Here is a 12,680-nt window from a genome sequence, read left to right as displayed (position 1 = left end):
ACAAATGAAAAATAATTAAAGGAATAAAATATTACAAAAATGATTATTTTCTACATAAAGATAAAAACCACTGCGGCCATGCCTTCATCTCGGGGGGGCTTTTTTCAGTTTATTCACGCCAACTTTTGTCTATAGTTATTATTAGTAGTAGTATAATTTATTATTTGCATATTTATATTTGTTTTATTTAAAAAAAGGCTTAGATTTGTCCACCTGTCAGGTTTAGGACCATATGAGGCATAGGACGTGTGTTTGGATATAACTAAAATTGACCACACTTCGTTATTATTGTTTATTTATTCATTTGCTGGAATTTAGAACTGAATTTAGAAATAGTTTTGAAGCAAATCTTTGTGCTTAACAAACTAAATTAATTATGTCAGCTAATGGATGTCTTCAAAGTGTGTCCAACCAACGCAATCTCACGGCAATTCGTAACTTTTTGATTTAGTGGCTAATTCATACGAATTCGTACGATCTAGTTTGTACAATTTAGTATGATTTGCTCATCACCCAATGACGGTTGGGTTTAGGGGTGGGGTTAGGTGCCACGCCTCCTTTTAAAAATCGTACAATTTTGTATGACTGAACTCGTACAAATTCGTACGAATTAGCCACTAAACTAGCAAAACGTAAAATACTTACGTTTTCTCGTGAGATCAGGCTGGTCCAACATGTTTACTTATTCAGGAAAGTGAGAAAGTGAAAGTAAAGAGGCCTATTAGAGGAGGCTCATTCTTTATTCTCTTGCTGCAGATGGTCTGCTTAACTGTTTTCTTGTTAGTGAAGTGTTCAGTTTTTACACTAACAAAGTCAGCCATGTAAATAGCAAATGCGCCATGGTGCGAAGCAACTGACTCTTAAAGGGAATGAGAAATGAGTCTCTGATGGGTTTATTCTCAAAACACACCCAGAACTCATTTAGAGAATAAGCTTAACCCTGTTAGACCATGCGCCGTGGCGCAGAGCAGATTTTTCCATCCTTAAAATAGCAAAAGTGTATTCAGACATGCCCTTAATGCTTTTGCGCCCTGCTCTTTAGTTTGCACTTAGACCGTTAAAACAGAGCCCTATATATGATAACTCTTTGGGCTCTATTTTATTGATCTAGGCTCAAAGTTGGTCTACTGCGCATTCTATTTTTGTTCCTCAAAATAGCAACGCGCCAACAATGCACCTTAACACACCTCTTTTCTACACCGAAACGCCCATGAGTCCTCAAAGTGGCACAAATGGATATGTTATTTAAAAAACATGGCGGAAAATAGGAAAATTAAGGTCTGAAAATAGCAACACGCCGGGGCACACACGTCTTGCGCCTTATTGCGCCGGGTGTATGATAGGGCCCTTTAAGAGAGCTGCCTTTCAGGAACTGAAACTGACATGCTGATAAATGATTTCATGTACAAATTGTCATAAAATAATGAAATTATTCTTTTTATTCTTCTCTTGCTACCTTTCTTTATTTGAGCTCCCAGTTTCATATTAATTTAATATTAACCCCCTAAGCAGGTTTCTACAGAATCTGTATTAACTGTCATTGCATTTTTTTAGAAGCCCTCAAGCTCTTGTATTTACACGCTGATCCAAAAAGTCACTTTCATTCAAAGGGTTTGAATTCCACCCAACACGGCTTGGCAGCACCATATGTGTTAGTGTGTGCAGGACTGACAGCGCTCTAGGCCGTCAGGGTTACACGCTGGACAGCGCAGTTCTCTGATTGACTCATTGAAGCGGTTGGCCAGCATGGACAGTTTGCTGCCATGACAAAGTGAGCACGGCGCACAACCCGAACCTCCACACTGTTCACAGGAGCTTGCATCTGGCTGCACACACAAAAAAAAGCATGTAAACAAAGCAGAAAGTGCACAAGCAATCAAAATGATAAAACAAAGTGCATACTTAAAGCATGCAGCAGGCAGTGTTTCCGGAAATTATTCATAGTGCTTCACTTTTTTCCCTTTTTTTCACTTTTTTACAGCCTTCGTTACAGCCTTTTCCAAAATGGATTAAATTTATTTATTTTCTCACAATTCTACACACAATACCCCATTATGACAATGTGGAAAAAAAGAGTTTTTGAAATTGTTGCAAATTTATCAAAAATAAAAAACCTGTAAAATTACATGTACATCAGTATTCACAGCCTTTGCTCAATACTTTGTTGATGCACCTTTGGCAGCAATTACAGCCTCAAGTCTGTTTATAATGAATATGATGCCACAAGCTTGGCACACCTGTCTTTGGGAATTTTTGCCCATTTCTCTTTGCAGTACCTCTCAAGCTCTATCAGGTTCGATGGGAAGCGACAGTGTACAGCCATTTTCAGATCTCTCCAGAGATGTTTAATAGGATTTAGGTCTGGGCTCTGGCTGGGCCACTCAAGGCATCAACTGAATTTACCAAAGGTGAACTCCAATTAAGCTGCTGAAACATCTCAAGAATGATCAGTGGAAACAGAATATACCTGAGCTCAATTTAGAGCTTCACGGCAAAGGCTGAGAATACTGATGTCTTTTTTATTTTTTCATTTTTAATAAATTTGCAACAGTTTAAAAAAATATTTTTTCACATTGTCATTATGGGGTATTGTGTGTAGAAATTTGAGTAAATAAAAGAATTTAATCCATTTTAGAATAAGACTGTAACATAAAAAAAAGTGGAAAAAGTGAAGCGCTACAAATACTCTCCAGCTGTACTAAACATGCAGTTAAAGTTTACAATGTGCAGAATCTGCAACAAGATAAATATTTTAACAAACTAAGAGGCAACACATAAAAAAATGCAAGTTTATTTAATACTGACCTGAATAAGAATGAGATATTTTACATAAAAGTTCAAAAGTTAATTGTGTAGCTAAGTGAACCAAGGTTATTTTTATTTATTTAATTCCCCGTAGTCACCAGTAAGTCAGTTAAACAGTTAAACTGTCTCCCAGTTTTCAGAATAAAACCTTTAAGTCCCACAAAAAAACAAATCGCAAAAAAAGTCAACATCAACAAAAGAGTTACCAAAAATAATAACTGTTCATTCTAGATATTTACATAAATATAAACAATGTTTCATTATTTGCTTACTTAAATGTTTTAAACTGCATGTATAGCCATAACTAAAAATAAATGATAATAGAATTGTAGCCTAAATATGTTATTTGTATGAAATATCACAACCATAATGCTTTTTTTCAATAATCAGAGAAAGACTGATTACATTTTATCATGACACTAAAAAAACTCTACACCTTTGAGTTCATGTGTACATGCAGCATTTATTATTCTGATTATTTGCCATGAACTATATTTATTTTTACCACAATTATCATCATAAATATTAACTGGCCACTATTTTAATTTAAATAATGTTTTATGGGTTGTAGCTTGTGCTTTGCTAATGTAGAAAATTACATTTAGTTTTGATTAAAAAAAAAAGAAAGGCTATGAAAGTGTATTATGTAAGAATTCATGTAGTGGTTCATTACTGTTATAAAAAAAATCTATTAACGATATGATTAAAATGTTAAAAATAGTGTTTTTCAAACAATGGTCTATATGTATAAGAGACATGACACAGTAGCTTTGGCAATTATCCCTTATGTGACTGTTACTTTTCTAATTCATTTATTTAATTTTATTGTTTGACTGCTACACTGTTCTAACCAATCATCAGCAACAGCTGCTGTCCAGATCATGACACTTGAGATCATTGTAGGGTTGCCAACTGGTCCTTATTTGGTATTGACATCTTCAAGACAGCTCTTGTATGGAAAACAGAGTTGCATAAATTGTTCATGTCTTCAAATATTGATGGTTCTGTGGATCCTGTTTATTAACTCCGAAATTTAGTTATTAGTTTTTATTAGGTTCAAGTCAGGTGATTGACTGTAGTGATGGCCAATAGTGAATTAATTGTTCTATTATTCTTCTAGTAAGCCGGTTGAACCAGTTCACAAAATCGAACTGAATCGTTTGAAAAAACATCGCTGGTAATTTTGTATTTTGTTTTCTCTTAATAATAAAAACATTCATTTCAATACTGCATGATTTGCCTACTTGTGTTCTCTTTGACTAATATTTAAATTAGTTTGATGATCAAAAATCTTAAAGTCTGACAAATATGCGAAAAAAGAAATCAGTAGGGGTACATACTTTTTACACCACTGTATATATATATATATATATATATATATATATATATATATATATATATATATATATATATATATATATATATACAGTTGAAGTCAGAATTATTAAACCCCTCAATTATTAATTACACAGATATATATATATATATATCTGTGTAATTAAAAATATGAAGATCATTTTGATGTGAGACACAAGCAATAACAGTCCAATTCAGACTGTAGATACCTTTTGTTCCATCATTGTGGTGGGTTCTTCTGGCTGGGAACATGTTGCTTTATGCCTCCCTTTGCTCCGGGACTCCCGTTTTGGTGAACTTTCTTTTCTGTCCCTGCTGCGATGAGGACTCTTCCCAGATTCTCCCCGTCTGTGAGAAGCTCGAATAATCTTCAGGTTGCTGGTGTAAATGATAATCTTTCCGAAATCTAATACTGGTGCCTATAAAATCAAACACAGATTACCAATAAAATACATAGAAAATGTCTGAAGCACTCACAAAACCATTTAAACGTACATTATTAGTTGTTTGCATAGAATATAGTTCATCTAGTGTAAATTAGACAGATTCTTACAACTATGTTATTTACACATAGTAAGTAATGTGTAACACTATTGAACAAAAATATGAAACATTGCAAAAAATTAATTACATTTTATGTATGTATGTAGCCAAGTTTGTATTTATTTTACTTGACCATTCAACACAATAATGTATGACTATTTTTATGTGTACATTAAGCAGTATAAAAGCAGACTAATATATTAAAATGCTACCTCTGTATTTTTTTTCATGTTGGTTTATAAAACATTTCTAAAATGCTTCTGCAATTATTTAAAAAAGTAATTAATTTTTAAATCTGTGATTCTTAGTTATTGCCTACATAGCAGGTTTTAGAAAAACTCCTGTTTACTTGAGCATAGTCTCTTTGAAACTGGGCTGCGACCCATTTTTTCTCTCAAAATTAAAAACAATTAAATAAAATAAAAAAAAAATAAGCTGACATGACATATTTATAGTCATCAGTATATTAGTTAGGGAACAAAAATATATTCATCATGTTTTGATGTTTTCCTTTTTGGTGCATTATGTTGCTGTTTGATTATGTGTAAGACCTCCACAAAATGATTCTTTACTATCTGAAAGAGAAGGCTGTTTCAGACCTGCTGAAAACACCTTCATCAAATTGTCCCTTACAAACAATGACACTATGTGCAAAGAACAGTGTCAATGCAACTGCTTATTTTTTATTAAAGGTATGTAGATGAAAATGGCATGCACCAAAAAAGTGGCAAATTGGACGTGCTATGATAAATCATATTATATATACTGTACATCAATATATTGTATTTCCAAAGATCATGTGACTAATTTATGTAAAAATACGAAAAAAACGACTGATGTTTGGCATGTGATTGAATATTTACTAATATAACGTCTCTAAAGCAAACCATTAAAACTCAATTGGAATCTTATTGTTCTACAACTAATTTAAGAATCCTTCTCAGAGCTATAAAGACATACTGTACAGTATATGTGAAGCCTATCTATTTCCTGGTCAGATAAAGTCAGAGTTTGTTACTGTTTGTTGGAAAATCATATCACACTGCTCAGGCGTGCCATGGTCCAACATATGCCTATTGAACATATTTAGTCAAGTGCAAGAAACTCCAACCAATGCCAAAAGACACTGACAGGGGTTAACAGCTTATCCAACAAACTGCAACAGACTTGTTTGTCACTGTTCATCTGTGCCTCTAAATATATAAAAAACTCTCAAACCCTTTCAAAGGTAACAATCTAATTGATGCTCATCAAATAAAAAATAAAGCTAATCAAAAGATAAATAGATTATAGAGCATTAGATCACTCTCCTTCTAAAGCTTGTTTGGCATGCTGTCCCGGGAGAGAGCCCTGAGCTCAAATGATCCGCGAGCCCAGGGCTCCCTCCTGTTTGCAAGGCAAGAGGGGAGTTTGAGCTGAGGTAGATCTCGAGAACTCCCCTGCTGTAGTAACTAATGAACAGATAGTGATTGCTCTTAAGAGAGAACTACTTACTAGGAGCATGTCTATGTTGTTGATTTGGATTCGTCAAATAACTTAAGCATGTTTTTGAATGGTGGGAGGAAACCGGGGAACCCGGGGGAAACCCACATGAGCACGGGGAGAACGTGTAAACTCCACACAAAAACATCGGCTGGCTTGGTAATGACTAGAACCAGTGACGTTCTTGCTGTGAGGCAACAGTGCTAACCACTAGGCCACCGTGCCACCCATCTAGGAAAGGAGGAGTAGGGGTGGAAGGGGGGATTCCTCAAAACGAAGATGGCTGTAAAATGGAACTTAGGGTATTTATAGTGGCTTAGGAGTTGTCTGATTGGTGAATCATAAATTGGATAATACGGGACCAGCTGCAAGCACGTGATCCTCTCGAAATTAGTTTATAAATAAACTTCACTTGTAAAAAGCGCTATACAAATAAAGATGAATTGAGTGGATGAACGCTGTGATTTGCCTTTTAATAGAACAAATAGAACCCAAAAATTTTAATTAACCCATTTTGCTCAAGGCATCCTCAGTGTACAGTATATAACTTCTTGGCTAACTTTTTAACGCACGAAATAAGATTTATTTTTAGAGAAAATTTACAGAAATAGACGTGTCTCATGGGAACCAGAAGTCCGTAATTTGAGTTCATTCATTCATTCTTTCATTTTCCTTTCTTAGAACAGCCTTAATCATAATTCCAACACAGGCCCATTGTGAAAACGATAAAACAAACAAGTGAATAGCAGGGTGAGGATGTGGTAAAAAAAAAAGTCAGACGAGGGCTTTTATTTTTTTGGATTGCTTTTGAAATGTGTTGGTTGGGTTTAGGGAAGCGGGTAGGCGGGTCAATCGATAAAATTGGTTTTGTTTAGGGAAGGGGGAGGGTGGGTCAGGCGATCGTTCGCTCAGTCAGTCAGAAAGTCTGTCCAAAAGTGAGTCGACAGCGGCCTCTGGTGGGTTTACATGGGAGCAGCAGGTGCGAATGGCACTCGCGTGGGAAATTTGAGATCTCGAAAAGCGTACACGGCGACCTCTGACGGATTCACAAAAACTAAAACTGCAGAAAAACGTGCCGCCGGGACGTATTTTGTGGTCTCCAGAAACGTCCGTGGAGGTACGTTTTCAGAATGAGCCTGGGTTGATTAATTCATAATAAAGTAATGCTTAATTTGCATATTAATACATCATTATTCATCATCCAGAAAATCTACATTTCGAGCCAAGGCATTTATTTGTCAGTACACATGCCCACTGATGCAAATCTGCGCTTTACCAAGGCTGCATGGTTTTTAAAAAATGTGAGCCGCTGATAGATTGCATTGGATTAATTGATAAAGATCCTGTCAGCTTTCCTTGATATATGCACAACAGAGGCTCACTGACAGTATTTCAACACCATGTCACAGGTGACATTTAAATGAAAATCTAAGCTCCACAGAGCGTTCAATCCTATTTAAGGATCCACATTGTTTGATTATGTTCAAGACCACACTGTATATGTGAATAATGCTCTTTTCTATACTTTTTTACAAAGGTAAGGCAGTGGAAATGGAAGAGAATCTGAAAATGTTTGTGTAGATGGGATGCAATTCCATGTCTGTGTTTAAAAGCTCTGCTGGCGTGTTGGTCTATTATTAGATCTGGGAACTATGAATTAGTAACAGTATTGCATAACCATAGACGGAGACGAAACACAATCTGGAAATATTTCATTGCATTCACTGTGCCAGAATTAAACTAAAAATAATGAGGGCAGAGTGGCAGGTCGCCTCACAGCAAGAAAATCACTTGTTCGAGTCCCAGTTGGGTCAGTTGGCATTTCTGTGTGGAGTTTGCATGTTCTCCCCATGTTTGCATGGGTTTTTCCCACAGTCCAAAGACATGTGTTATAGGTGAACTGGATGAACTAAAATTGCCCGTAGTCTATGAGTGTGTGTGTACGGAATCAAAGAAAACTGAGTTTTGCCTATAACAACTGGTTATTTGCTAAACTTCGCCTTCATTAATACTGTATCATGTACCATTGCAAAGTGTATGGAATATTCCATGTATATGAAGGAAATGATGATACTGTGAAAAAGGCCATTTTCCCTAAAATGTGAATAATATTAGAAAATAATGATTAGATTTTAGTTTTACTTGTTTTACATGTTTTAGTTTTAAGTTTGACACACAAGGTTCAGTTTATGGTGCTCTCTGCTAATGCTAAAACTGATGGTCTGAACGTGGTGTGTTAAATTAGAGCACTGCTGCTTTCCTCAATAGAGAGAGGTTTTCTAAATATCCATTGTGGGGAAAAATACAGTTTTACAAATTTTACATATAAGGATGGGAGTTTTTTTAAATGCGCAATCCTGATTATAACAAATAATAAATATATCAACAAGAATTAATAAGAAGGAAAAGAACAAATCTTTTAAAAGCCAGGTTCTTAGAAAGTTTCACTTGATTTTGAAACAGCATTTTCAAGAAAGATTTAATCTTAAAATTGTCATAATTTATTAATAAAAATTATAAGATACTCAGCTGTACTTTACTTTACAGTCATCTAATATAAAGTACTGATCCTGAACATAACCTCAAGCCTAACATTAACACATGTAACACATGTAGCTAATATTAGCCTGAGATATTACAGTTAGTTTACTGTAAGTTTACCTACTCCTAAATAAAGAGCTAATTATATTAAACATTATTTTTAAAAAGAAAGAAAACGTTAAAAAAAATTGACATTCATTAATTCACAAAGAACAAAACAACTTATCTCAGAAAAACCTTAACTCTAAATTTCTTCTATCAAATTATTTCATTATATAACTATAAACAGTATGGACAGTCAAAATCTGTTATTGAGAAAATAATGTCACATTCTGTTCTTGATTTTTGCATGTTGGTTGAACAGCATAATATATTTCTTTGCAGCAGAAGGCTTTGAATTAGCATATATAATCTACTTAGTTTCCAAATATATTTTACATTTCTTCACTAAGATAAAATATTTTCAAGAATATATTTGACGGTTTTCTATTTATTATAATATCAGTACAGTAAAACCTTAATATATATGTTGTGCTTGTTTGTAGGGTAAAATAAAGAAATAATAACAATAACAACAACTATTATTATTTTCTGGAAGACTACAGGCTGACTTGTTAAATTCTTAAAGGTCATATTTTGGTTTTGGGGGTCTCCAACAACAGGCTGATATGAATGCAAGGTCAAAAAACACTTGCATTGTCTTATAATATGCCTTTATTTTTACTTAATTATCCCAGTGACTCCCATATGATTAGTTAAGCGAATCATTTGTTCTCAAACCCCTCCTTAACACGATGCTAATCTGCGCTAATTGGTCCGATGACCCAGCCTATTGTGATTGGTCGACTGCATTCAGCGCGAGACAAAGAGAAATCCCCTCCACCGCTTATCAACATTGTTGAAGTAGTCAGGGTGCAGAGAGTATGTGTGAGCCCTATGCAGGAGTGAATTAAAGCAATAAATTCTTAACAATGACACACATTCAGTGGCAAAAGCTGAACTATTTTGAAACCTGACCGTCGCACATGTGTAGGAACAGTTGATGGCGGCCATAGCAATGACAAACGGCTGTGGAACGCGAGCTCACAAATATATTTAAATCCGTAAACAAAGGGGCACGTGCTGCATTTTCAACGTGGTTTTAGACGCTACATGAGAATATAAAGAGCTAACCACATACAATACAAGCGGTTATAAGTAACAAAACACAATTAAATAAGTAATTTGCAAGCTAGAGAAAACAATGAGGCAACCATTTTAATTGCACTTAAGTTACTTACACTTGTGAAATGGAGGAAGAAAACTGATCCATGAACTGTGTACTGTAAAGTTCCTATCAAGCTCTGACAAAGTCCCATAAATCAATAGTCTTTTCTTATCCTTCTTTTAACAAACGGCCGACGAATCCCCCATTGTCCGAAAAATGACGTGAAAACAGCACAAGGCTGGGGCTATAATGCTGGGTTATATTTGCAAAAATAAACTTCAACCACTGACTCTTCACAGCCTCACCTTTGGGTAGGGAAATTAACACTAACTTTCCCTCACACTTCACCGGGATCTGCTACAATGTTTGTCTTCTTTTTCTTCTTCTACAGTATTTGTGGTCGGGGCCAGAGGTTTTAATTTCCCCAGGTCTGTGTGTGCCACAAATGGGCGGGGCTTGAGTTCTGTGTCAATGTCAAGCCAACACGGCTATAGGTTTGTTACCCCTACGATTCATTTAAACCACTCTGAGTCGACTCTTTTATAAATGAATCAATAGTTTTAAAATAATAACAATAACAATGACAACTACTATTATTTTCCGGAAGACTACAGGCTGACTTGTTAAATTCTTAAAGGTCATATTTTGGTTTTGGGGGTCTCCAACAACAGGCTGATATGGATGCAAGGTCAAAAAACACTTGCATTGTCTTATAATATGCCTTTATTTTTACTTAATTATTTCAGCAACTCCCATATGATTAGTTAAGCGAATCATTTGTTCTCAAACCCCTCCTTAGCACGATGCTAATCTGCGCTAATTGGTCCAATGACCCAGCCTTATTGTGATTGGTCGACTGCATTCAGCGCGAGACAAAGAGAAATCCCCTCCACCGCTTATCAACATTGTTGAAGTAGTCAGGGTGCAGAGTGTACGTGTGAGCCCTATGCAGGAGTGAATTAAAGCAATAAATTCTTAACAATGACACACATTCAGTGGCAAAAGCTGAACTATTTTGAAACCTGACCGTCGCACATGTGTAGGAACAGTTGATGGCGGCCATAGCAATGACAAACGGCTGTGGAACGCGAGCTCACAAACGCATTTAAATCCGTAAACAAAGGGGCACGTGCCGCATTTTCAACGTGGTTTTAGACGCGACATGAGAACATAAAGAGCTAACCACATACAATACAAGCGGTTATAAGTAACAAAACACAATAAATACGTAATTTGCAAGCTAGAGAAAGCAATGCGGCAACCATTTTGATTACACTTAAGTTACTTACACTTGTGAAATGGAGGAAGAAAACTGATCCAAGAACTGTGTACTGTAAAGTTCCTGTCAAGCTCTGACAAAGTCCCATAAATCAATAGTCTTTTCTGATCCTTCCTTTAACAAAAACGGCAGACGAATCCCCCATTGTCAGTAAAATGATGGGAATACAGCACAAGGCTGGGGCTATAATGCTGGGTTACATTTGCAAAAATAAACTTCAACCACTGACTCTTCACAGCCTCACCTTTGGGTAGGGAAAATAACACTAACTTTCCCTCACACTTCACCGGGATCTGCTACATTGTTTGTCTTCTTTTTCTTCTTCTACAGTGTTTGTGGGCAGGGCCAGAGGTTTTAATTTCCCCAGGTCTGTGCGTGCAACAAATGGGCGGGGCTTGAGTTCTGTGTCAATGCCACGCCAACACGGCTATAGGCTTGTTACCCACACGATTCATTTAAACCACTCTGAGTCGACTCTTCTATAGATGAATCAATAGTTTATACACGGTGCACTTTCAGATTTAAGCCTTAGCTGGATATTTCACTTCACTTAGAGCTGTGTTACACACTGCATGAAAGGTCATTTTCAAAAACCAATCATAGGGGCTCTTTAACATGCTGGGGCCAGGTCTAAACAAATAGAAAGGTCCCCATTACACTAGAGAAAATTATGCATTTGTATATTTTAACTTACTGGTATTACTTGTGTTATTTTTTATATTTAGCCAAAAACAGAGCGGTGTGAAGATTTCAGTTTGGATTGCCTTTTTAATGAATTTTTGAAAAGTGTCACTAAATAGTTCAAAGCACAAATGTGTTCTTACTTTATTATCTCCTCCTGGGATGTCTCCACAGGCCAGAGAATTGCATCCTGCCACTCCTCGATAGACATTTATCCTCTGGGCAATCAGGCCTGTCTGAGGGTACAAACTCTGGTCCTGCATATCTTCTAAGTCACATAAATGTCCCATCTCCATCTTGGTGTGGATGAAGCTGTGAGGGTACTGCTCCTCTGGACTGTCCAGTTCCTGTCCATCTTCATACACATGCTTCAAAACCCGACCACTGTACGATGAGGCCAGCTTAAACCTTACCTTCCTAGGCTTGTCTTCGATCAAGGTGCCTGGTTGCCTTTGGAGCTCCTCCATGGTCTCTCTCAGCTGAAATTACTACTGGTCTTGTAAAGAACAGGAGGAAAAACTGGGAAAGAAAAGTACTGAGGTGAGACTAGGGGAGTCCAGATGCTTTCTATAGCCCTGATGAATAATTGAGCAGGAGATCTTGTGCACAACAGTTGAAAACGGAGACCTTGCAGTTTCATCAAATAATGATGGTTAAAGCAGAGAAGCAAGTGTCTCTAAAGCTTAAGTGTCACATGCAATGAATTTAAGAAACCTCTATATTACACTGCAAAATTGGAATAATAAATATGGGTAACACTTTATTTTGGTGGTCCATTTGAGTATT

The 12,680-nt window shown here is 36.2% G+C and overlaps 1 protein-coding gene across 1 annotated transcript; it reads right to left on the bottom strand.

The window, feature by feature from the left end:
- Nucleotides 1–1,564: 1,564 nt before the first annotated feature.
- Nucleotides 1,565–12,361, bottom strand: LOC130215234 (glutaredoxin domain-containing cysteine-rich protein 2). The gene is made up of 3 exons (XM_056447148.1): nucleotides 12,038–12,361; nucleotides 4,371–4,580; nucleotides 1,565–1,826 (listed from the first exon to the last, which is right to left on the bottom strand). The coding sequence occupies exons 1-3, from the start codon at nucleotides 12,359–12,361 to the stop codon at nucleotides 1,653–1,655; spliced, it is 708 nt and encodes a 235-aa protein (XP_056303123.1). The 3' UTR covers nucleotides 1,565–1,652.
- Between the last annotated feature and the right edge of the window lie 319 nt (nucleotides 12,362–12,680).

Source organism: Danio aesculapii, chromosome 21, assembly GCF_903798145.1.
Source record: "Danio aesculapii chromosome 21, fDanAes4.1, whole genome shotgun sequence".
Lineage (NCBI taxonomy): Eukaryota > Metazoa > Chordata > Actinopteri > Cypriniformes > Danionidae > Danio > Danio aesculapii.
The sequence above is the reverse complement of the archived record's forward strand: the minus strand, read 5'-3'. Positions and strand labels throughout refer to the sequence as shown.